The sequence below is a fragment of the Labrus mixtus genome, chromosome 23 (assembly GCF_963584025.1).
Source record: "Labrus mixtus chromosome 23, fLabMix1.1, whole genome shotgun sequence".
NCBI classification, from domain to species: Eukaryota; Metazoa; Chordata; class Actinopteri; order Labriformes; family Labridae; genus Labrus; species Labrus mixtus.
This window is the reverse complement of record NC_083634.1, coordinates 17,073,591-17,096,806: the sequence shown is the minus strand read 5'-3', so window position 1 is coordinate 17,096,806 and position 23,216 is coordinate 17,073,591. Positions and strand designations below refer to the sequence as shown.

The 23,216-nt window shown below is 39.1% G+C and overlaps 3 protein-coding genes across 5 annotated transcripts in view; 2 read left to right on the top strand and 1 right to left on the bottom strand.

Moving 5' to 3' along the window:
- Positions 1-1,286: 1,286 nt before the first annotated feature.
- On the top strand, positions 1,287-6,018 carry LOC132958568 (glutamic acid-rich protein-like). Of its 3 annotated transcripts, none has more exons than XM_061031493.1 (6): positions 1,287-1,393; positions 2,914-3,009; positions 3,564-3,797; positions 3,916-3,938; positions 4,254-4,402; positions 4,636-6,018. In XM_061031493.1, the coding sequence occupies exons 1-6, from the start codon at positions 1,295-1,297 to the stop codon at positions 4,926-4,928; spliced, it is 894 nt and encodes a 297-aa protein (XP_060887476.1). In that variant the 5' UTR covers positions 1,287-1,294; the 3' UTR covers positions 4,929-6,018. The 3 variants fall into 3 exon arrangements, with proteins under 3 accessions (XP_060887476.1, XP_060887475.1, XP_060887477.1); XM_061031492.1 differs by having other exon boundaries at positions 2,911-3,009; XM_061031494.1 differs by lacking the exon at positions 1,287-1,393 and adding an exon at positions 2,393-2,576.
- A 519-nt stretch (positions 6,019-6,537) lies between these two features.
- On the top strand, positions 6,538-10,360 carry mrpl48 (mitochondrial ribosomal protein L48). Its single transcript, XM_061030815.1, has 8 exons — positions 6,538-6,697; positions 7,005-7,039; positions 8,780-8,811; positions 8,958-9,037; positions 9,378-9,547; positions 9,674-9,776; positions 9,882-9,971; positions 10,082-10,360. Exons 1-8 carry the CDS (start codon positions 6,677-6,679, stop codon positions 10,157-10,159), a joined length of 609 nt encoding a protein of 202 aa, XP_060886798.1. The 5' UTR covers positions 6,538-6,676; the 3' UTR covers positions 10,160-10,360.
- Positions 10,361-13,493: 3,133 nt separating this feature from the next.
- LOC132958168 (astrocytic phosphoprotein PEA-15) overlaps positions 13,494-23,216 on the bottom strand; it is a 47,494-nt gene continuing 37,771 nt past the window's right edge. Inside the window, exons 2-4 of the mRNA XM_061030816.1 lie at positions 20,853-21,027; positions 20,013-20,168; positions 13,494-18,692 (exon numbers count right to left, since the gene is read on the bottom strand). Of these exons, the coding sequence (XP_060886799.1) occupies positions 18,628-18,692; positions 20,013-20,168; positions 20,853-21,024 (393 nt within the window). The 5' untranslated portion in view covers positions 21,025-21,027 and the 3' untranslated portion in view covers positions 13,494-18,627. The remainder of the gene's footprint in view (positions 18,693-20,012; positions 20,169-20,852; positions 21,028-23,216) is intronic.

Genomic DNA, 23,216 nt, shown 5'->3' with positions numbered 1-23,216 from the left:
TTGATGCGGGGAAAACGGTGCCTTCAGGGTCGACTCGGAAATTCCGGTGTTTTTTCTTTCTGTTACCTAAAGTACGGAAGAGTATCAGGGACGCGGAAATGTTTTTGTTTCAGTTGTGACTTGTTTTCTCTGACTTATGAGGGTAAAAAACAGAACAAAAGAATAAAATAAAATTCAAGCGGTATCTTATAGTCTAAAATAGTATCTTATAGTCTAAAATAGTATCTTATAGTCTAAAATAGTATCTTATAGTCTTATATCTTATAGTCTAAAATAGTATCTTATAGTCTTATATCTTATAGTCTAAAATAGTATCTTATAGTCTTATAGTCTTAGAAAATTCAAGTGGTATCTTATAGTCTAAAATAGTATCTTATATCTTATAGTATCTTATAGTCTTATAGTCTTATATCTTATAGTATCTTATAGTCTTATAGTCTTATAGTCTTATATCTTATAGTATCTTATAGTCTTATATCTTATAGTCTTATAGTCTAAAATAGTATCTTATAATCTTATAGTCTTATAGTATCTTATAGTCTATCTTATAGTCTTAATTATAACTTATCTTGTCTTGCACTTTAACTTATGTCAATACTGTCCATTTACATTTACATTTAATCTTTCATATTTAATTTACAACCATTTACGACTCTGTTTTGGCACATTTACATTCAATCTTCCATATTTAATCTTCCTATTTAAGACTCGTAATGCTAAGTTAAATCCTGGTTGTATATATTCACATTCTTATTTTTGATATTTTTAGTACTTATTTACTTTGTATTTAATATTATATTGTGTTTAGATTTGCTAACATTGTGTTTTTTACTCATATTGTGTGTTTGATAACCTGCTGCTGTAACGCCACAATTTCCCAGTTTGGGATCAATAAAGTAATTCTATTCTATTCTAAAGCGTTGGTATTTTCAGAGGGGGAAAAAAAGCTCAGAGCTTGAAAAGTTCAAGTAAACGCACCACGAACAATACACTTTTTTATCACATCATAAGTTTTAGTATTTTATTTAACGTTGTAACCATTATGTGCAAGAGTGGCCGTCATAAGTTATTAGTGTCATATCTTTGTAACAACTAAAACAACACATTTCCATGGCCCTAATACTCTTCCGTACTTTAGGTAACAGAGGAAGTTAGAGAAAAGGCACCGTTTTCCCCGCATCAACCTGCCCCAGTATCAGCTAGTCCGTCACACAGGTGTGTGTCGTTTACAGGTGCGGAAATCTTGGATTCAGTCCTGTACGAAGCAGTTGCAGTCAAGACCAGGTACTACTGCATGGATGACAAGGTGTGTGTGTGCAACGCCTGCACCATCGAAGGGGGTCACCTGGGACACACCATCAAGACCCTGAAGAACACCATGAAGGATCTAAAGGTAGACTTTTCATTATCATGGTTTCTGCTCATTGTATCAGAGTCTGAATTATTATTTCTCTCATAGTGATAATTATTAAGGCCTGACCGATATGTGATTTTTGGGGCCGATATCGATATTATGGAGAAAAAACGTCCGATACCGATATCTCTCATAGATTTATCTTCGATCCGTAGAGATCCATATACAGATTTATTGCTTTGATCCCTCAAAAAGCAGTTATCAAACACAACTGTAAAGTAAATGAGCATGTACGTGAATAACTCTGGAGAGTGATGATGCTTGTCGGATCCACACAGCAAACGTTTCTGGTGACAGCTAGATAGAGAACTGCTAGTGTGATACAACGATACTCAAATGAAATGCTGTTTGAGCGGTGAAAAAAATCGACAAATATCTGCACATATCTGTGACAAAATAAGCCGATACCGATATTCTTGATTGGCTAATATCGGCCGATATAAGCGACTGGCCGATTAATCTGTCAGGCTCTAATAATTAATTTAAAGCTGCTGTGAAAAACATTTAGTTTGTGTTGTTTTTGGTGCCACTTGTGGACAAAGCAGTTCTTTTACATCCTGTCCTGCTTGTGTTTAAGAAGTGTTTTCACATCCTTCACTCCCAGTCGTCTGACACCTACCCTGTGGCATCATTTATAGACATTAATGATGGTGATATAGAAATATTACATCTTGTGACTGATGGTTTCATTTGCTTTCGCAGCTCATAAAGACGCATCAGTGTTAATTTCAGTCTGTTTCATAACAACTAAAAACTCCTCACAGGAGCTTTAAAAAGTATTTAAGAGGTTAGACACAAACAAATAGGAGGAGGAGTCTGCTTTATTGATTTTAACCTCCTTCTGACGTTCAGCTCCCACACAGTCCTGTGATGAGTCTAGAATACTTATGAATGAGTGTGTGTGTGTGTGTGTGAGTGAATGAATGAGTCACGTGATCCACATCCTGTGCTCTGATTGTCCTGCACACAGTGTGCAGCTGAGAGGCTTCCAGGTTGTTGCCATGACTTCTCTGTTCAGAAACCGGTTCAATGCTACAAGCTGTTGAACTTCACGTCGGGTTTGAGTGAACGTTAACCAGGTTTCTTTTTTTTTCTCCCAGCCTTACTTTGAGATAATTTAACATCTTTGAACAGCAGTTTGTTTGGTATCAAAACACAACAGGTGAAGCTTTATTATTCAGGGAATGATTTGATTAAAGCTCCTGTGAGGAGTTTTTGACTGGTTATAAAACAGACTGAAATGAATAATGACGCCTTTTTAATGAGCTACAAAAGCAAACAAGACCATCAGCGACAAGATGAAGTATTCTACATCATTGTTGTTAACATGTGTTACGACCTCTTTATGTGATTTTACGACTTTCTGCGAGTCTTATTGGTGTGAATGTTTTTCTTACTTGAGCCTCAATCAAAGGCAATCTTTCTCTCGCTCTGTGATAGAAGATAAAAGTTTTTTTGAATCTTGCCTTGACTTTAGAAATGCGTGTGTTGTTCAGCAGGGCACGCTGGATAAACAGCTGTACAGAGTGGAGAGGAAGTACAGCATGGCCGAGAGAAAGCTCCAGGAGCAGAAGGAGAAGGAGAGGCAGAACAAGGTAAGAGTTCACACACTTTGACAGTGTTTTTGAACGTAACCTGGATGTCTACAGACTCACAAAAAATGTGAAATAAACCCATCCAGTCTTTTGTTTGTGGTCTGCTAAGTCTTACAACACAGAGGAAAATGCACCGTTTCAAATTTGCTCCCCTTGTGATGTCACAGTGGGATTCTGGTAACAAAAAAATCCCCTCCCCTTCCCTGATATCTCCACCCATGGACTCCACCCCCCCAGCCTAGAGCAAAACTTTTGCGCTGGTCCGGCATTTTCGCTACAGAGGAGTGATGTCTACCGGGAAAACTCAGGGGGGGCTCATTTCATTTAAAGAGACACACACACCAAAACGGAGCGTTCTGAGAGAGCTGGTTTATACAGGGTCACAAACCTCCTCTGGTGCTTGATTCATGTTATATTTTGAACAAACCACAGCACAGATGTTTCATTTAGACCACAGGGGGACTGTTTGAAAAGGTGGAGAAGGGGGATAATATGTCCTCTTTAATAATGTCCATCACAATCAGCCCTTTTCCTTCTTCACCTCCCTCATCCAGAAGTTCATGGACGACTCGGATCAGGGCCTGGCCCGGCTGGGAGACGAGCTGAAGGCCAAAGTGCTGCGCTTCGTCGGCAGGCTGCGGGAGTGCACGCGCACTCACTGCGACACCAACGGGCCGGCCATCCAGAAGAACATCTCCAGGATCTGCCAGGACCAGGCCCGTCTGCAGGAGGTGCGCTGCGGCATCGAGAGCCTCATGCAGGAGAACGACCCTTTCCACTTCATCCAGGTGAGACAGGTGGAGCCTTTCCCACAGAGTACACAGAGTACTGTATTACGGTAAAGTACCGCTTTTTATGGAAAGCTTTTTGTTGTCTCCAAACATCTCTTTGTGTTTCTCTTCTCAGGCCTACAAGACAACAGGAAAACAGTAAGCACGCCTTTTATCATTGTTCCTGGCTGCAACTAACTTTTATTTTGTAATGGATAAAACTTCTGATTCTGTTCTTGATTGATCCATTAGTAATGTCTGTAAAGTGTTGTTGGGTCCTGAGGCTCGGCCAAGTTCAGAACCACTGATCTAAAACACATGAAGTCTGATATCTGACAAGCTGCATGATCTTTATCCACAGAGTTATCAAAATCAATCAAATGATTCTAACTCTTGATGTGTCTATATTCTATGTAGAGATAGAAAAACGATGAATATCTTATGTTATATACTATAGAGTCTGTGTGTGTTTAGGTGTCGTAGGCAGCTGAGGAAAAACATGTTCTATCCAGAATATGTGGACATGGAGACCGAGGTTCTCGGGGTGATGATGGAGGAAGAGATGAGGAAGTTCCTGGTTGAAGAACTCCCTGGTCATATTGTAGCAGCCATCAGCACCTTGTGTAAGAAGCTTTCATTTGAATTACACATCCTCTGATGTCCCTGTCCAAAAATTATATCAACTATTAACTTCAACTAAAAATTGTGTAGTGTTCATTAGAGCCCGACTGATTAATCGGCGCACAGTCAGGGCTTTTATTTCTGTTGCCGTGGTATCGATATTGTTTTTTTTTTACGAGAGCTTAATGTCAGAGTTTTCAGATTCTTTTTTTTTTTTTCCCTGTCCACTCATCAGGTCATCTTTCAGATCTCGAAGAGGAGGAGGAGGAGCAGGAGGAGCAGGAGGAAGAGGCGGCGGAGGAGGAGGAGGACGACGATGACGACCTGGACGACAGCAGCGTGGAGGAGATGAGGAGCGAGGGGGAGGAGGAAGACGAGGAGGAGGAGGACGACGAAGACGACGGACAGGACCGGAGCGGGCAGGTCGACGATCTCTACAGCCCGGGGGAGGAGGAAGAGGAGGAGGAAGAAGAAGGGGAGGATGAGGACGACGAGGAGGGAGAGGACGAGGAGGAGCGAGGGGTTTGACGAAGGACTTGAAACTTTAATTTTTTATTGAAGCACTTTGGCTCTGATCTGTGTAACAGATGTTCCTGATGTTACACACGGCTTAACTCTGAATGTCCCTGTACGGTTACAGACTTGAGCAGCTAACACATTTTTGCCTCAAACCCGACTGGATACACTGGATGAGGACTTAGCTGGACGCTAAACTAACACGCTCTGAGAATCTGCCAGTGTGAATCTTACGCTTAACCTTGTGTCGCATACTGCTGAACCTCATTAAGGTGCTGCGTCGTCGAAGACCTCGCTGCACACACCTGAATGTGAATGTGAAATACTAGAATGTGGCGGGAAAGACTCAAAACACTTGTAGGTGAATTTGGCGAAACCTCTGCATGCCTGTGATGACAGATTTTCTACCACTTTGCTAAATATTTTACAAAAATATGTGCAATTTGACGAAGCAGTATTTACAAATTTGATCCAATATGTTTTCCCCGGAACTTTTTTGATACAAGAGGTGCTAAACAGAGAGAGCTTCAGTACGCCAACCATTACTTAAAAAAGAATTCAAGTCCTTGAACGGCCCAGTTTTTATCACCATTGAAAGCCTTTTGATAGGAACAGTATTCTTGTAAACATGCTAACACGTATGCCCTGGATAAGAGCAAACTATTCTATTAACAATCTCCTTGAGTGGAACTGCAGGTATGCATTTGTTTTTGTTTTTTTCATGCTAGTTAAACATTGCAAGCCAAAGAGTAAGGATGTGTGCGTGCATGGATCATTTGAAGTTTGTTTGCTTGGCATGACGCTAGAAAAAAAAGAAAAATGCAATGTGTCAGTAATAACCGTTTCCATAGGCGACAGGTTACCTTGCTTTTCATAGATGTGCTTTAAAAAAAGTAGTTGATGCATTATTTAAAAAGAAGTGAAATATTCCTATGCACAGTTCATACATTATTCTCTAAATATCCGTTTTAGGTGATTTTGCACTTTCCTATAAAATAAAACCTACTATGTAAGGCCTGATATCTTTGAATGTTGAAAGTGGAATATTATTTTGATACAAGTTCAAAAGCTAATAAATGATAATAAAGTCTGTTGAAATGTGCACTCGCATTCAGTGTTTCCTTTGCAACCTTAACAACACTAGAGGTAAGGACTTGCTCGATAGTAGGACTGATCTAAGATGTTTAAAAAAAAGTCGCTGCTCATATGAGAGAAGAATCCAATGTGGGCAGTAAAGAAAGAAAATGTAATAATTTAAATATTAAAGGCACAGTATGTCAAATCCACCACTAGGGGGCTCTCAATCAAAACAATAACAAAATACCAGGGCAGAGCTGGAGACAACGGAAGGGGAGAAGGGACAAACGGCAAAGGTAAATAGATAAATAAAGCTTTATGAACTGTTTAGTTGTGTATAACTAAGCCAGCAGCAGACATTATATTCCTGTCTTTTGTTACCGAACATTTCCTGTCATATTAGACTTAAAGAAATGCGATTTTGTTTTTTAAATTTAGGTCACATATTTAAACCACAGACTGTGAATATTAATTGAACGTAGCCCCGGAACCTTCGCTTCGACGAGTGTACGGCACGGACTTTTAAGACGACGGAGGGATTTCGCATGAGCACTTCCAGGTCAGTAGCCGCAGCTCGGCAGCAGACATGCATGTGTTTTGATATTTTAAAAAAAATCATTTTCATGTCGCTAACTTTACCGACTCACAGCGCGACGCCCTGATTCTGTTTGAGAGGTTGAATCATGAATCCCGTCTTTCGAAAGGTGAGCTTCCTGTTGTGTGTCTAGGTGTTCGGTTTCTCTGCAGAGGTCACACAGCAGTGATCGCTGCACACACTCACACAGGGTTACTCAGATTTATTAACTGTTTACTTCTATCATATGTATGTGAAAACTGTAGTTTATTTTAAATGATATTAACCACAGAAAGCAGCTGGATAGCTACCGGAACTCACACGGGTCCGCTTCTGTTATGGAAGGAGAATTTCAAAATAAAATGAGAGGTTTTACAGAATATTTAGAAACCTTAAAGAAAGAAGCTGATTTAATCTTGTTTTTTCTCTCTCTCCAGTTGCAGGCAGTCAATCAAGTGCTGACATTATGCCGGTAAGTCCCAACATTCATACTTCCTCTTATATGTTAATTTTTTTTTTGTTGTTGTTGTTGGGAATTTGAAGTATTTTATTACTGCTTGTATTAGATTTTATTTTTTTTAACTTGTGTCTCTTTTGATGTTGCTTATGATTACATTACATAAAAGACTACTAATAAAGTCATTTTCCTGCCTTGGAGGGCCTTGGAAACAGGAACTGTGTGTTACCATGGTTACTCAGCGGTATCTTGCGGGAACGGCTTTTTTTTTTAGTAGCTAATGCATTCTGTAAAAATATTTATGTAGCCTAGATTATTCTTCCACTTTAGTTATATTAGTGTAGACTTATAACAAAACTATTAGATTGAGCCGACACTGTTTATTGTAATTTATAATTTAAGTTAATTTGTTGTAATTTTTAGATCAGGGTGTCCTAAAGTAATGCAAAGACAAGGAGACTATTGTTGAACATCAGAGCAGCAAAAAGTGTATTTTTTATTGTTGAATTGAGATTTCACAAAGACATCAAAAGTAGAAAAATAAGAAATAAATTAGGGCTGGGCACGTTAACGCGTTATTTTAGCGTTAACTCATTAATTAATTATCGCCGACAATTATTTTATCTCGCATTAACGCAGTTTTTATTTTTTATTTTCTTCTCTGTTGCTCACTGGCTTTTATTTTGTAAAATTCCATCGTGAGCGAGCCTCGTATGTTGCTTACTGCTGCGCATGTCTGCTGCAGCGCTCACAGGGAAGAGGAAACAGTGTTGCCAACTTGGCGACTTTCTCGCTAAATCTGGCGACCTTCCAAACCCCCTTGGCGACTTTTTTTGTCAACAGCTACTAGCGACAAATCTAGCGACTTTTTCTGGTGTTATTGGAGACTTTTTTGGTGTTAGAAACTGACGTGAAAGCACGTATTGCTCTGCAGTTACTGTCCTCAACGAGCAGCGGGTGCTGCCGTAAGCCCCTCCCCCTTCCAAAAGCTCTCACAGGCTGTCAGTCAGAGAGCAGAGAGGAGACCCACACCACTCTGCGTCCAGACTGCAACCAATACAATAAGCTTTAGTTTTGTATTTATTTGCTTTGATTACATTGTTTAAGTTGAGAAGTACATTTACAATAAAAGTGCGCTATACACTACTTTTAAATTCATTATTGGATTTTGCGTATAACAATGCGATTAATCACGATTAATCACAGGAACTCATGCGATTAACGTGATTAAAACTTTTAATCGTTGCCCAGCCCTAAAATAAATATTAACAGCGAAAAGTTGTCTGCAACATGATTTAATATTCTTTTGTTTTTGCAACAGTCCCTGTAAATATAAAACACTTTAAATAAATAAACATATATTTGATCCTCAGTACACATTTGAAGTTGTTAACGTCTGTATGATGATATTAAATGTCTATCTTAGTTGGAGCAGTGTTTGAACTCACAGGTTGCTTCATCCATGACGACCGGACACAATAGGCGCTGCACGTGATCTGAAAGTCGGCATCGGTGCTCACTCGCTGGTGGAGGGTTTTATAACCCACTACCACTCCCCGCTAGTTGGTTTGGGATGGACTTAATATGGCGGACCCTCCGCGAGGACGCGCAAACGGAGGGGTAGTGGGTAGTGGGTAGTGTGTAGGGTGTAGGGTGTAGTGGCCGGGTTGAAAAAGTCCCAAAGTGTGTTGCCCCATGTTCACTGTTTCTCTCTAACACTGTTCCTGACTGATACTTCTACTGTTGTATTTAAAGGGCCACACCGTGTATCCAGCGTCCTGTGTGGGGTAAGTGATTCAGACTGCTGTGATTGAAACTCTACATGTTCACTTGTTTCTTGTGCATAACTTTAAACTGTTACATTTGCACGTACCATAATGTTGGCATCAGTAAACACAACATTTACGTGTATATATCTTTCCTTCATCTGCAGATTCTGTCGACAAACGACAATACAAATCCATGCCAACACACGGGATTGGTCGGTGGAGACATTTTATACCTAAAGAACCGGTAAGACTCTGGAAGCAGGTTACGTTTATGGAAATAACACAGTTAGTTATTTCAGCTGCAAAGCCAATACCCTTAAAGGAGCAGTATGTAACTCTGACACCTAGTGTTTAAAATGGGTACTGCAGTCCAAATTCAAAACATTGGAGAAAGCTGTTTTTTTCCCCCCTCCTCCTCTCTAGAGTTGATGCGCAGAAGTGTTGCCATGCCAACCTTTCTGCGTTCTAATCTCTCTCAATTAATACTCTTACTCGCTTCCATCGCTGCAGCACCTGGTTGGTTTGACGTGAGAATAAAAATAGTTGCATTAAATGAGCATTTTTTTCTCTCTCTTTGTTTTCAGGCAAAGAAAAAGAAAGACAAACACCAGATGAAGCCGATCCTGGCGGCGACAGACACCGCGTACGGGTCTCTGAGTGTCCGAGTGTCGGGTCATGACATGACACTGGTGGAGCATTACTCGCAGTACATCCACAACCTCTGCAACCGACTCGGCATCGAAGTGGCCGAAAGGTGAGGACGGTTTAAAAAGTACAGTGGACATTCAGGGTTGGCTAGCAGGTGCGTTGAGCGTTATCCATCTTTGCACTCAAGGTGAAACGATCATGGTCTTTGTGGTGGGGTTTTTTCTTCCTGCAGTTACGCTTTGCCGACCGAGACCACAGAGGTCATGCTGATGCAGGAGCAAGGCACCAAGATGTTCGTCGAGGCCGTTCTGAAAACTCACCACAGAGTCGTTCAGGTATCATCTTCCACTTTCCCTCCTGAATCCGCTGCTTCACGCGCCGTTGTTTTTTTCCCGTTCTGCAGGATCTGACCTGACTGTGACCTTTGTCTGTTTGCGTAGTTGAGCAGTCTAGACGCCACACTGTGTCCGCTCTTCATGGGCGTTGCTCTCAAAAACCAACCGGAAGGAGTTCGACTCTCTGTGAAGGAGGTGAGTTTAACGTCAATGGAACGCTCCTTTCCTACAGGCGTCAGTGAATACGCTCAGTCTTCATTTCATTCTAACTCTTTTTTTAACGGTCTTTCTACTTTTCCTCGCAGCACATGGAGGCCGACTTCCACGCACGTTTCAAGGGTCGTCCAGAGCTCGAGGGGCTCATGGCTCAGATAAACCAGTAGGCTCTTCAGACATTCAACGTTATTTAGTGTATTTATTCTGCAGCATTCTTTCTTCGAATGCTTTAAAAGGTGATACCTTACATTTCAAATTGCTGTATACTTCAAGTTCAACTCTGCATTGTGACTTCTTGAAGATTAAACATCGTCTCATTTGCCTTTGAAGTTGGAAACAAGTCTGTAATAAATGATTTATATACCGTACTATGTCACTGTATTCACTTTGAGTCCAAGAGCAACCATAAAAAAAAAAAAAAAAAAGCTTTAAAAAGGTCTATAAATGTGTTTCTAATGTTGTTCGAAACAATGCAAAGGTCTTCATAAACGTCTTGGTCTTGGAGCATTCTGGTCTCGGGTATGTCTTGGTCTCAGTTGGTCTTGACTACAACACTACTGTCAACCATATTTGTGGAAAAAAAGCAACTCCAGGCACACAGCTTAGGTTAGCAAATATATTTTAATATATAATATTTATGTTCATTTTAGCACAATGACAAAATGGCATATTTTCAGTTCAGTCCCATTTAAATCATGACAAAAGCCACACCTTTTTATATCGGTTTTGAATAATACCTCATATCATATTTTGTTGCAGTCATTGTTAAATCAATTCTGAAGTACTTCTCGCCCCATGAGAGGAAAACGTTAGCAAACATTTCGAACAGCATTGAGCCCGATGGCGTCCAACAGGGTTGTGTTGTGAGCTGAAAAACATCAAAATAAAAACTCTCCAAAACCTCTTCAGTTATGCTGTCACTGTCGATGAAAAGGATCAATTCATTGTCGCCAACCAAATCAACTGTTTGCATCCTCTTACAGGCCTTTATTTAAATGATTACATTTGTATAAGGAGGCGTTAACTAAAGAGATGGATTGACCCTGTGAGAAAACACACACCTGTCACTTGCTACACCAATTTAAGAAGAAACACATTAAAACATTATCCGGCAGAATACAAGAGATACCATCCCACTGTTCGACTCACAAGGCAGTGACTGACACACAGGGCAACTTCTAAGGAAAGTAACTCAGGTTATTGAGCGTTATGTCACACCTGCTGTTGAAGCGTTAACATTAGCTTGTGTCCTTCTAGCTAGTTCAAAATTCGGCTAATGCTAACAAAAAAAACCTGTCAACCATTGAGCTAGCTTCTGAAAAGTACGACTTCTACGTGTCACACCTGCTGTTGTGTTATTAACATTATCTTATGTACTAGCTGGTTCCAAATATGGCTAATGTTAACAGAACAAAACTTGAGCTAGCTTCTGAAAATAAGAATTTTAATTGGAAATTGGAAATAAATGTCATGAAAATTCAGAGGTTAGTTATCTAAAGACTAGATCAGTCCATCGTTGAAAACACCGCCATTAATTAGTAAAAAATAAAAACTTAATTAGACTTTTCCAAGTTCTGTCTGACACGTTTGCGTAACCTCTCTTTACTTTAAACTTCGCCCTGCTGAGTCAAACTGAAGGATGCTTCTAAATTGTAAACCGGACTCCAAGAACGTTTTTTCTTCAGCCTTACATTAAACCTCCTCTTTCAACGATTAGCGCTGCAAACACAACACTTCAAAAAAGCGCATACTGAAAAACACACTTCAAGAATCACCGATCTAGCCACAAACATGAGTGGGACTTTATGAAATAAAGATTGTTCAACACAAACACGATGAGAAATTACTAAACGTCAAGCATGGCATGATGTCAAGTCCATCCACCCCAGCAGTCTGCAACTGAATCAAGTTGGCACGTTCACCTGTGGTGCTTTTATTGTGCATGAAATGTAAACTTTATTCCTCAAAATTAAAGATTTTTTTTTTATTCTGTGCAGCTCTTGAGAAAGTTTAATAGGTGTGGTTAAGAAGCTTGTGCATAATATTCAGGAAAGCCTAACTTAAGGTGACAGACAATTCCTTTGAGGCTGAGGGTGCGAAGAAAACTAAACGACATCGCTGCACAACTTCACCCCATAAAACCGAGCAGACATTCAGCATTCCCAATATCAACACACTCTGCTACCATTAATCACATCTCTCAGTTGTACAACATTCTTGTGCAAGACTCGCCACATTCAAAATGAAACTACCTAAATGCAGATACAACAGAGATGTAATCCCAATTTCTGAACCTACAGCACATATTTCTCTCTGTTCACGCCTCTACATTTCATCTGTTAGAGCTTCATCTTAACTACTCACATTACTCGACCCAGCACTTATACTCCCACCTCTTCATCACGCCATCCACACAACCTTTTCCTACTCACTAACACCTTACTTTAAAAAAGAAAAAAAATCTAATGAAACTATGGAGCCTTAAGAGTTCAGTATTTAACAAATGGTATTGGGAATTGAATGAGCTAATAATGGGAATCGATATAAAGTTTAATAAGCCCAAAAAACGTACATTATTTAAAGAAAGATACCGAGTTCAACTCCGTTGGTATGGAACAACATTTTGAATTTGTGCTAAATAAGCCACGAACAGGTCTCTGTTAAGCTAGCATACTGAACAACCGCTACCTAATTTAGCTAGTTAGCTTAAGTGAGCTAAAGCAAGAACATCGCCAAAGTAAATTTTTAAACTAACTAGAATCTGCTGCTGTAAAAAAAAAACACAGTTCAAAGAGTAAAGTAACACCACGCAACATGCAATCTACCTAAGCTAGCTAACTTGCTTTGCTAGGTTGTTAAACAGTAGCCTATTAGCTAGATCCCCCGTTGGTCTGAGTCAATATACAGACTTTGTCTTTTTGGACTTTTGGCTAGCTAGCATGCAAGGTAGTTAGCATGTGTATCCATGCTAAGCTAACTACGTATATATTGGCTTTGTTTACGCTTACAAAATACTAGGTTCAGTTGAAATTACATTGTTTTGCTTTAGCTAATAGAAGCTAACTGGCTAAATTCAGTAGCTCTTTGCTCAATGCCTAATTTACACAACTGTTTTATGATGTGATGGCTAATTCTGGAATCTATTTCTTAAATACTGAAGACTTAAGGCTGCCATGCAAAACTATAATGCTACCTATTTTTCAGTCAAAGTTGTTATTTCTTTGTAAGTAGAATGATAAGTAAATTATTTTTTTTTGCTAAAGATTTGTCAAAAATAACTGCTACCTGTAAATCATTGGTGAACATTTCTTGAATTTTCTGAAATTCACGTCGCTAACAAAAAAAATGTCCGTCTCGACTTTGCGACTGCTTTTATCTTTTGTCATGATTTGGAAACTCTGAATAAAATCATTTTACAAGCAGTGACCACGACACATCTGATCAAATACAACACAGTAAAACATAATATGTTACATATCCGTAAGTACAATGAAATGAATATCACTTTTTGTTTGTTTTAATAAATCATCACTCGAAGCCGAAACAGCCAAACATAAAAGAAAAGAATAACATGAGTTATAAAAGTGTTGATGCATGGATGCTTGATATTGGATAAGCAACACGTTTTTATCCCCCAATGTTTGTTTCCAGTTAGTAACACAAAATCAGGACATGTCAAATCAACAATTTTATAAGCATTGAATAAATTAATCAATTTCAAAACAAACACGGTGATATATATTCAAAATACATATTTACAACCTATCAAAAGGAAAAAAAGAAAACAGACTTTTCTAAAGGGAAACTGATACTCTGTTTGGATGAATTTGAATCGACTGTTACATGATGTTTACCTTCACACAATATCTGTCTTTTATTTCATATTATTATGTGTTAGTTATACTCAGGTATTCACCATTAATAAACATATTTTAGACGGTTTATCCTTTTGCAGCATTTCGTATGGTTGATATGTACTTGGTACGTGGAAATCCAAATTTGACATCATTTGTGGCTGATATGTTGATATATTATGCGCCAATTGGCAACAGAGTAAACGCTAAGCAATGCCAAATACAACATCTGTTTGGTGATGACTTTCTGATTGGGGTTGATATTAGATGAGTAGGAAACCGGGGGTTGATGTGAAAACAAAATAATGGACTGCAGCTGCATTTCGATGCTTACAGAAATCTTCACACTCCAGTGAATAAGCTGCTAACCAAGAGCATCTAGGCCATCACACAGACGTTTTTTTTTTCTTTTTTTGATGTATACTGATTATTCGGACAAAGTAGCGACTGACAAACTACCACAAGGTTGCTAACAGGACTCGATTGCCTACTGAAATTCTGAGAGCGAGGGGGGAAAAAAAAGTCACTTGGTCACATACATCTAAATTCACAGGATACGATTCAAATAGCACTTTAAATAAAAAGAAAATAAAACAATCAAAAAAGAGATACAATCGCCCAAATCCTCCCTTGCTGATATTTTGTATAATGATGAAAACTCATGCTAACATCTGGAAAGAAAAACCTTTTGGTTCGTTAATCACCAAACGTCTTTACTAAAAATCTACAGTCATGGCCGATGTTCACATCCATTTTAACGCTGAGAAAGACCATTACCCACAGGTCATAGCAGTAAGTATAGCTGCCTCCCCCTGCACAATACTCTTAATACTCTTAACTTCAGCTCTGGAATAAATCCAGTGGTCCCATATTGTTTTCAACAGGCTCGAGCTACAGGAGGTCAGCAACCGCTTCTCTTGGGGTCAGGCCTAGCAAGGGCTAGTCTGGACGCTGAAGGGAAGTCCACCCAGAAAAACGTAAACACTGTAATAAATTACAAATCTGGGAAGAATCGTGCAGATACCAGAAGTTTTTTTTAGGGAGAGAGGGCTAAACTAAGCATGTCTTCAGTCTTCAGCCTGATTTGGGGTATTTTCTACCTGTTTGTTTCTCTTTATAACACTGCGTTTAAAAGTAGCCCTTTCTTTGTATATTTAAGAAAAACAATTGGACGGTTAACGTTGTGGAAGAACAAAACAAAAATGTAACTAAAGTCAGATTTGGACTCACTAAGTTAACAGGTTATGGGCTGCACTTAGGCAAATGGGTGATTTGGGCTTCAAGCTAATTATTGGACTAATAAAAAATGTCCCAATGAAGGTGCTTTTAAGTTTTGAAGAAGTTTTTATGATTTTCCCTTAGTTAATGGCGCTAGAGAAGGAGTCAGGTAATCCCTTAGTCATCAGGATTTCTGCTCTGGTGACCAAGAATCTGTGCACCAAACTTCATGATATTAAATCAAATAGTTGTTGAGATATATTAGGCCTGGCAAAGTGGTGGTCCAAGTCACCAGCAGTCCATCGTCATTGGATAAACCAATAGACTAAAAAGTGTCCTCTGTTCCATAGCAGTGTTTAAGTACTTATGGGTGGACTATTCCTTTAACAGTACTATAAAAAGCTTGATCTGGCCTAGATTAACTTGATGTTTTATGCAAAGAAACATGTCCACTTTTTGTAAACTTTGAAATGTCCCCATGTAATTGCAGGCATTAAAGGTCTATTGTATGTTTTCGTTACCTGAAGACTTTGCTTGCAAAACAGTAGAATGGGAGTTGTACAGTATAGTTGGTCTAACTATTTTTTACCCCTCAATGTATTGTCTTTCCGGACACTTGCAAATACCTCTTACCAAGTGCCACCCAACCATGAATATCAGTCATGCAGATTCAACACAAGAATCTTGTAAAAACACCCTGCGTTTACGATGGAGTTTTTTTTTTTTTTTTTCAGATTAAGTGATTTGTTGGGAGGATATGTTACAGTGCAGTTTTTTTTTCCTACAAACATAAATGCATAGGATACAAATCAGTCCAACACTACAATATACGTCAAGCAATACAAAAGAAAAGAACAAAAACAGATCACGGGATCTGTTAACAAAATAAAAAAAAGTCTTGGTCGTTGGCACTGGGGTTGGATCGTGATGAGGTGGGGGAGGGGAGGCAGCAGGACGAGGGGAAATGGATCAGTCATACACTGATACTGTTTTTTTTTTACGATGTCGTCAATTTTTGATCCTACAACGTTAATCACACCAAAGATGGGGGCAATAGACCCACAGACATTCTGTACACGCCAACATCGAAGTCCTTAGCAAATTTTGTAATAAAAGAAGCATCCCTCCCTGTAAAAGTGGGAGTTTTGATTAACTTGGCGTTTGTGTGTATGCATCGGTCTCTGCTTCACACGTTGTTTGTCACAGTTTGGAAAAATTTTGGGGTTAACAAAAAGTCTGCTAAGGCTTCAGCGCAGAGCATAAAGAGACACAGTGTTCAAATAGCGGTTATTATAGTTTAGTTTCAACAGTCTTGCTAGCTTTTTATGTTGTTGCATGGCGGGAATGGAAAAGTTTGTGCGGGTTGTTAGCCGCTGAGTTCATTGCAGATTTTTGTTATAATCTGTTGTATGTACAGTTTATTGAAGGACATGTTTCATCACCTCATGCCAAGTACACATTGCTGATACTTTGATTTGCGCCAACTCCAACTTACTAAGTTTGTCCTCTTTCCAAGCTGGTCAGTTTTTTTTTTCTGTAACCAAATAAAATGGAAACAAAGGGGTAAAAAAGAAAGTTAAGTGTCTCTTTAAGTGTCACATAAACAGACATTTTACACGCTAAATATATATCCAATATGCTTTTCTTCAAAATATACTTTTATATTCTTTAATATAGTCCATAGTAGATGTAGTTTCAGTTCTCAATATTCTTTTTGTCATCTCTATCCGTCACAGACACTGAGTAGTTTCAGATTAGATAAAATCGAGGCAAAAAATCCGACATGGTGAAACTGAACGTATCGTGGAAATTTGCTGTTAGAGCCGCAGGCCAAAATATGATTTATGCTAACTTTTCCTGTAATATATTATTTGTATATTTACATCTCCAGTCAACTTATATATCAGACTTCAGAATTATTGTCCATAACTTTCCCATCAAAATAGCTTCTCTCAATAACTCTTGCTACGACTCATAAGCTGAAGGCAAATATTGGCTTATTCAAAATCAACTTTAAATATCGTCCTCTAAAATATCAGGCTTTTTTATTTGGCTCTTGAACATGATATAATCATCTGCATAAGAGTAAAGGGAATGGTGAAAGAACCTCTAGCTGAGGAACACTAACTGTCCTGACGTTTCAGTTTCATTCCAGGTTTTGTTTCAGATACAGCCCCATGCTAATGTAGCCAAAAGAGGCGATACGGTGGTAATTTAATAACTGTAGTACTGTAATTAACAATGCACTCATTGTAGCTAGGTAGATAATTAAGCTAATTGTTTCATTTGCGTTTTTGCTGAGACTTTGATGAGAAGATGGATACCATTCCCATGTTTGTATGCTAAAAATTAAATGGGTTAGCTTGGCCTGCTAGCTTTGTTTTGTATAAAGGCTGAAAACAGTGTAGCCCAGTTGTGTCTAAAAGTATAAATATGCCTTCTATAACTGCAATACAACAACATAATACAAATTAATATATGTAATTATTTGATTTAAACACGTTAAAAACTAAAGCATAAATACAAGGCTGGCTAGCTAGCTAGCTGTTCCACCTGTTCCCCATTCAAAGACTCTAATGAGCTACGCTAATCAGCTAATGACTTTAGTTTTCATGTCTTAGACAGACATGAACTTTATATCCACCTTCCCATCTTCTCATAAGTTATACAAACTCGAATAAGCTCTTTTTTTTTTCAAGCTAAATTTAATTATAGGCTATCTTTTCCAAAATGTCAACTACCTTCTTTCACCTTCTTAATAAACAACCCTTAACAAGCACCCTCGTCAAAACACATCAGTCAAAGGTGTGAGATTTCAAATAGTTTCACTCATTACTAACGTTAGATGAAGATGTCTTATCTCAATTTTGACCTTTTTAGACTAATTTGCCCAATAAAACTGAATGCATTATTAATATTAAGCTCTGCTAAGTTGTGTTAGTCATATGTATATTTGTACATACAATACATGGTTAAATATTTTCCATTGTTAACTAGCAGCTTTCTCACATTTTCAGATTTGCTTCAAAAACTTCCCCATTTCAGTTTGAAGGTAAGTTTTGAGGGCAGGGTTCATCTTCTACATGGGCAAAAAAAAAAAATTGTACTTCATGGTTATTTGTTTGAACATTCAACAACACACACACACACACACTCTGATGAAAACAGCATCACAGATTGAACAGTGTCTACAGATTACACTCATTCAGAACTGACCCGCTCAGCCTTTGAATCGAGGGAGGGTCCACATTGGCTCTCTCCTCGCACACAAACACTATCACTCCCTCTCCAGATTTCGTCTTCTTCTTCTTCTACTGTCTTTCCCCCCCGAGGCTTCCCGTCTCCTCTCGTCTCGGGAAGAGACTGCGTCGCTACTCTCTGATTGGTTGCTTTGTAGGTGGTATTTCCCATGGTTTTGTGGCTGGATGCGTTTGTGTCTGTGTGTGTGTGTAGTGAGTGTGAGGCGAGGGTGTGAAGGGTTGGTCAGAAACGGTCGGTCGGTTGATTGAAGTGCCAGGAGTGAAGCAATCAAGGTGCAAAGATTAGGGCTGGGGGTCATCACCTCACACTTTTTTAGGGGGAGGGGCCAACTTGATGATCTCATCTTCAGAGGGCTGGCGAATGATGTCTTAGAGGGGAAGGGGGTCAGAAACAAGGGGAAAAAGAGAGAAAAGAGAGATATGAGAAAACTTTACAGCTGCAGCCAGACATGTAAAGGAGATCTTTGGCTCCCTGAATAGAGATACAAACTGCTGTACAAAGAATAAAACAAGGAGAGTCGCTAACTCCTTCATGTGAGCGCGAGGAGAGAGGGTTTGGAGGTGTTTTCAGTGGAGGAGAGCGGAGGCTTCAGTATGGAGGAGGTGTGGCCAAAGAGCAGTTTGTTTTGGTTACATGCTGGTGCTCAAGGGCGACATCTACTGGATCAGAAAGTTGCATATTCTTCGTTTAATACAGTTCACTTTGGAGCATTATGCGCTAAGTGTACGTTGTGGAATAGTGATGACACAGAAAGAAATTACGGCTGTCAAACAATTACAATTTATGTAATTGCAATTAATCGATAAATTTCAAACAAGAACACGATTAACTATTGAAATCCCGTTATTTCGCTATCAATAATAAAACATTGTTAGGCTTTTATTTTGATTTTTTTTTTGTCTTAAGCTGAAAGTACTTTATTTGCTGTTTTAGTTGAACCCTGCTTTTATTTTGAAATGAAGAATAGACCTTCTGATTGATCGAAGGTTAGACATTAGCTTCAGGAAAAGGAACTCGTTAAGGATAAAAAAACGAAATAAAAGCAGCTCACAGGAACGGTAACAAAGGTCAACGTTTGATGTCATAAGGTGGATATAACTGTTTGTCTGAGACGCAGCAGTGTCATGTTTTCCATCACTGCGACTACTGGGAGACACTGCGGAGGCTTGTATGCGATAAATTGTGATTAAAGAAATGAATGCATTCATTGCAGATCTTAATTAAAGAAAATGAACATAAAATAAGTGGTAAAAAAAGAACACAAATATCCGAGCTGTCGTCCATAAAGCAACGCCTCCTAACAGAACTGAGCAGACTTTTCATTATTACTGTGTCATAGAGGAAATAAAGTTGTTTTATTATTTGGCTGTTGCACCTGTGTTTCTGTCGGGCTGCAGGCTAAATTTCCTCTGAGAATTCAACGGAGCTACGAAACAAGAGTAATAACCCAATAACGGCAGCAAAAGAACGGCTGGGAGAGAAGGAAAAATAACTTTTTATCGCAACTTGAATCTCTCTGAAATCAAGCTCGCCCGTCCACAGATTATTGTCTGTTTCTTTATTTACACTTCGGTCCTATAATGGCAGACTAATATTCTTACGAGGCAAAGACCCAGTAATTAAAAAAAATAGGTTCGTGTAAGTCTGATTCTCACATGAGTCTCTTTTCTTTTCCAGAGTGTGTTACCTTTGTATTTCTTGGCTGAGGGGATGCGTGTGAGCTTGGTGTCGATCTCGTCGTCCTCAGAGATCTTCAGCACAGTGGTGCGGTACTCGATCACCCTCGTCAGCAGGTCCGGTCGCCGTGAAATCTCAAAGATGTGCTCGATGTACGACAGATTATCTGCAATGAGGAGTCTTATTAGATGGCTTGTTCTTTGAAAACACCTTAAATCTACAGTATATCGGAAGATTGAAGAACTCGGCTTTATTTTTTACTAAATTGAAGCCCAGGCAAATTATTAAAGAGGACATATTCTCCCCCTCTTCCACCTTTTCAAACAGTCTCCCTGTGGGTCTAAATGAAACATCTGTGCTGTGCTTTGGTCAAAATATAACATGAATCAAGCACCAGAGGAGGTTTGTGACCCTGTATAAACCAGCTCTCTCAGAACGCTCCGTTTTGGTGTGTGTGTCTCTTTAAATGTAATGAGCCCCCCCTGAGTTTTACCAGTAGACATCACTCCTCTGTAGCGAGAATAAAAATGACCTGCGCAAAAGTTTTGTTCTAGGCTGGAGGTGGAGTCCATGGGTGGAGATACCAGGGGAGGGGAGGGGATTTTTTTTTACCAGAATCCCACTGTGACATCACAAGGAGAGCAAATTTTGAAACAGAGCATTTTGCTCTGTGTTGTAAGACTTATGCAGACCACAAACAAAGGACTGGATGGGTTTATTTCACATTTTGTGGGTCTGTAGACACTCAGGTTACCCAAAATCCAAAACACTGTCAAAGTGGATTTTTCATAATATGTCCCCTTTAAATCAATTCAAGATGAAGCAGTGGACAGAGGATTTGATCACTCACCTTGGGCCAGCTTGTCGTTCTTCTCCAGGTAGCTGAACCACTCCTTGGACGAGGTGATGTTGTTGCTCTGGTCCTCGGGGATGTCCTCCTTGCAGGCCGACTTGAGCTGCTCCAAGTCTTCGTTGGTGATGTTGTCAGAGAGGTCGCTGAGCAGAGAGCTGTACTCCGCCATGGTCTGAACAAACACAGAGAGAGAGAGGAGGGAAAGGTTAGATGTCTTTATTAAAATGATGCCAAACGTTAAAAAAAAGAAGATCAGAGCGAGGTTCAAACTGAAAGGAGAAGGAATTGAAGAACAGAGACTGAAAATATCCTGATGCGTTTGAACGTCTCGGTGTGCAAACAGCCCACCTACTTCCCAGACTCCAGAGTGGAAAACAGTTTGGGAATCTTTGCTAATGACTAAAGCATACGATCAGAGGGGAACAGAGAGGAAACAGAACACTAAGAACCAAATATATCCAACACAATAAAGATCATCTTTTGTTTTTTATCAGACAGTTGAAAGAGGAAAAGAACTACAAATGTCTTGTATCTTGTGTTTTACACATCCCCAATAGAGGATCTTTGCAGACATTGAAATACTCATTAGTATTCAGCTTTCGTTTTCCACAAGGATACAAAGTTATACATATTTAAACTGATGCTGAATAAATACAGGACAACATTGGTGATTATTTAGTTTTCTTATGAACAGAAATTCACAAAAAAGGCAAAAGAAAAATCAAAACTGTGGAGACTTTTTTTAAACGTTTAAGGTCGTGCCCATGAATCCAAAGCTCCAAAAAATAGCATTCCTCCATGCCATAGACTCTTATAGTTGTCCTAAAACAATTAAAAAGCACTTTAAAGAGTGATGGACTCAGTCGTTTATTTTGAATTAATCTGACATAAACCTTCCTACCGCTTTGAATTTTTGCAGAAACAATAATAAAAGGTATTAATCCGCCACTGAAAGTAGTCCCAGTGAAAAGCAGCATTTTCTCTACTTTATGCAACATTTGCTCTAAAGCACAGTGGCGACCTTTTGTGGGAAATAACATGTTTTAAACAAATTTAAAAAATATGCAGGCTGTCGGTTTGGTATATATTGTTCTCTGTCTCCCTCTAGTGGGCGGACTGAAGAAGAACATTTCTAAACTACTATACCACAGAATCAAAGATGCAGGTCTGAATCACAGACGTTTTATTCTGAGGGTCGTTCTGTGTGTTTTTAAGATTGAAAAAAATAAAAATAAAATGGATTGGCATCTTCAGGTAACTTCTCTTGTAAAACCAAAAGTTCAAATCACAAATACTTTCCATTAAATGCAAACCTTGGACATCAATCAGACAAACCATTAAAGGTTGTCGTACAGCTTTTTAGATGATCTACATGCTAAAGCTGAACAAACATGGTTTCATTTTAGAGCAGAAAATGGTGAACTATATTGGCATCAGGAGAAAGAAAAATGATCAGGACATTATCCTGATTATTCATGAAACATTTTATTCCAATCAAACGAAAAATTACACGAGCGATTCGATACACAGCCTCCACAAAAAAAGGCAGACTTTTTTTTTTTGGTCGTCTCCTTCCATCGTGCAGCTCCCCACAACAACTCGCTGATACGTGTGGATGTTTGCAGATCTGAAGATGCAAATGAAAAGCTTGACCCAAATCTGTTAATAACAATAGAAATGAGCTGCAGAGAGGAACATTGTGTTCATGAAGTAGTGCCTACACACACACACACACACACACACACACACACACACACACACACACACGCACACACAGAGCAGACGGCCTCACTACATGTCTGTTTTTCTCTCTTTCAGTTTTTTATTTTTCACACTCCGTGCCTGTTTTTTTTTATGAACAGCTTGCATGCAAACACACAAACACTCCTACACACACACACACACACACACACACACACACACACACACACACACACACACACACACACACACACTCACTTGGACACATTCTCTATCTTTATAGGAGAGGAGAACATAAACCCTGCGATCTCGATAACACTCACTCCTTAACGCCAACCCCGATCTGTAACCACTGCAGTGGACTTTGTACTGAATCCTAAACCCACTGAGCCCACATCAGGTCTGAATCCAATCTAAAGTCCAGTGGAGTTCCATCAAAGTAAAACGTGTAATAAAAGCGCTCAAACATGGACCTAATCCTTGAATCATGAATCACTAAACCTAGCTGAAAGAAGACTTCAGCAGAGAAACGTTTTGAAGTATCCAGAGTGCCCGCCCACTTACATAAGTAATCTAAGTAAAATACCTTTGTTGCATACATTTCCCAATAATTGGTAAAATATGAAATTTGAAGTAATTTTTGTATGTTTTTGGAAGGAA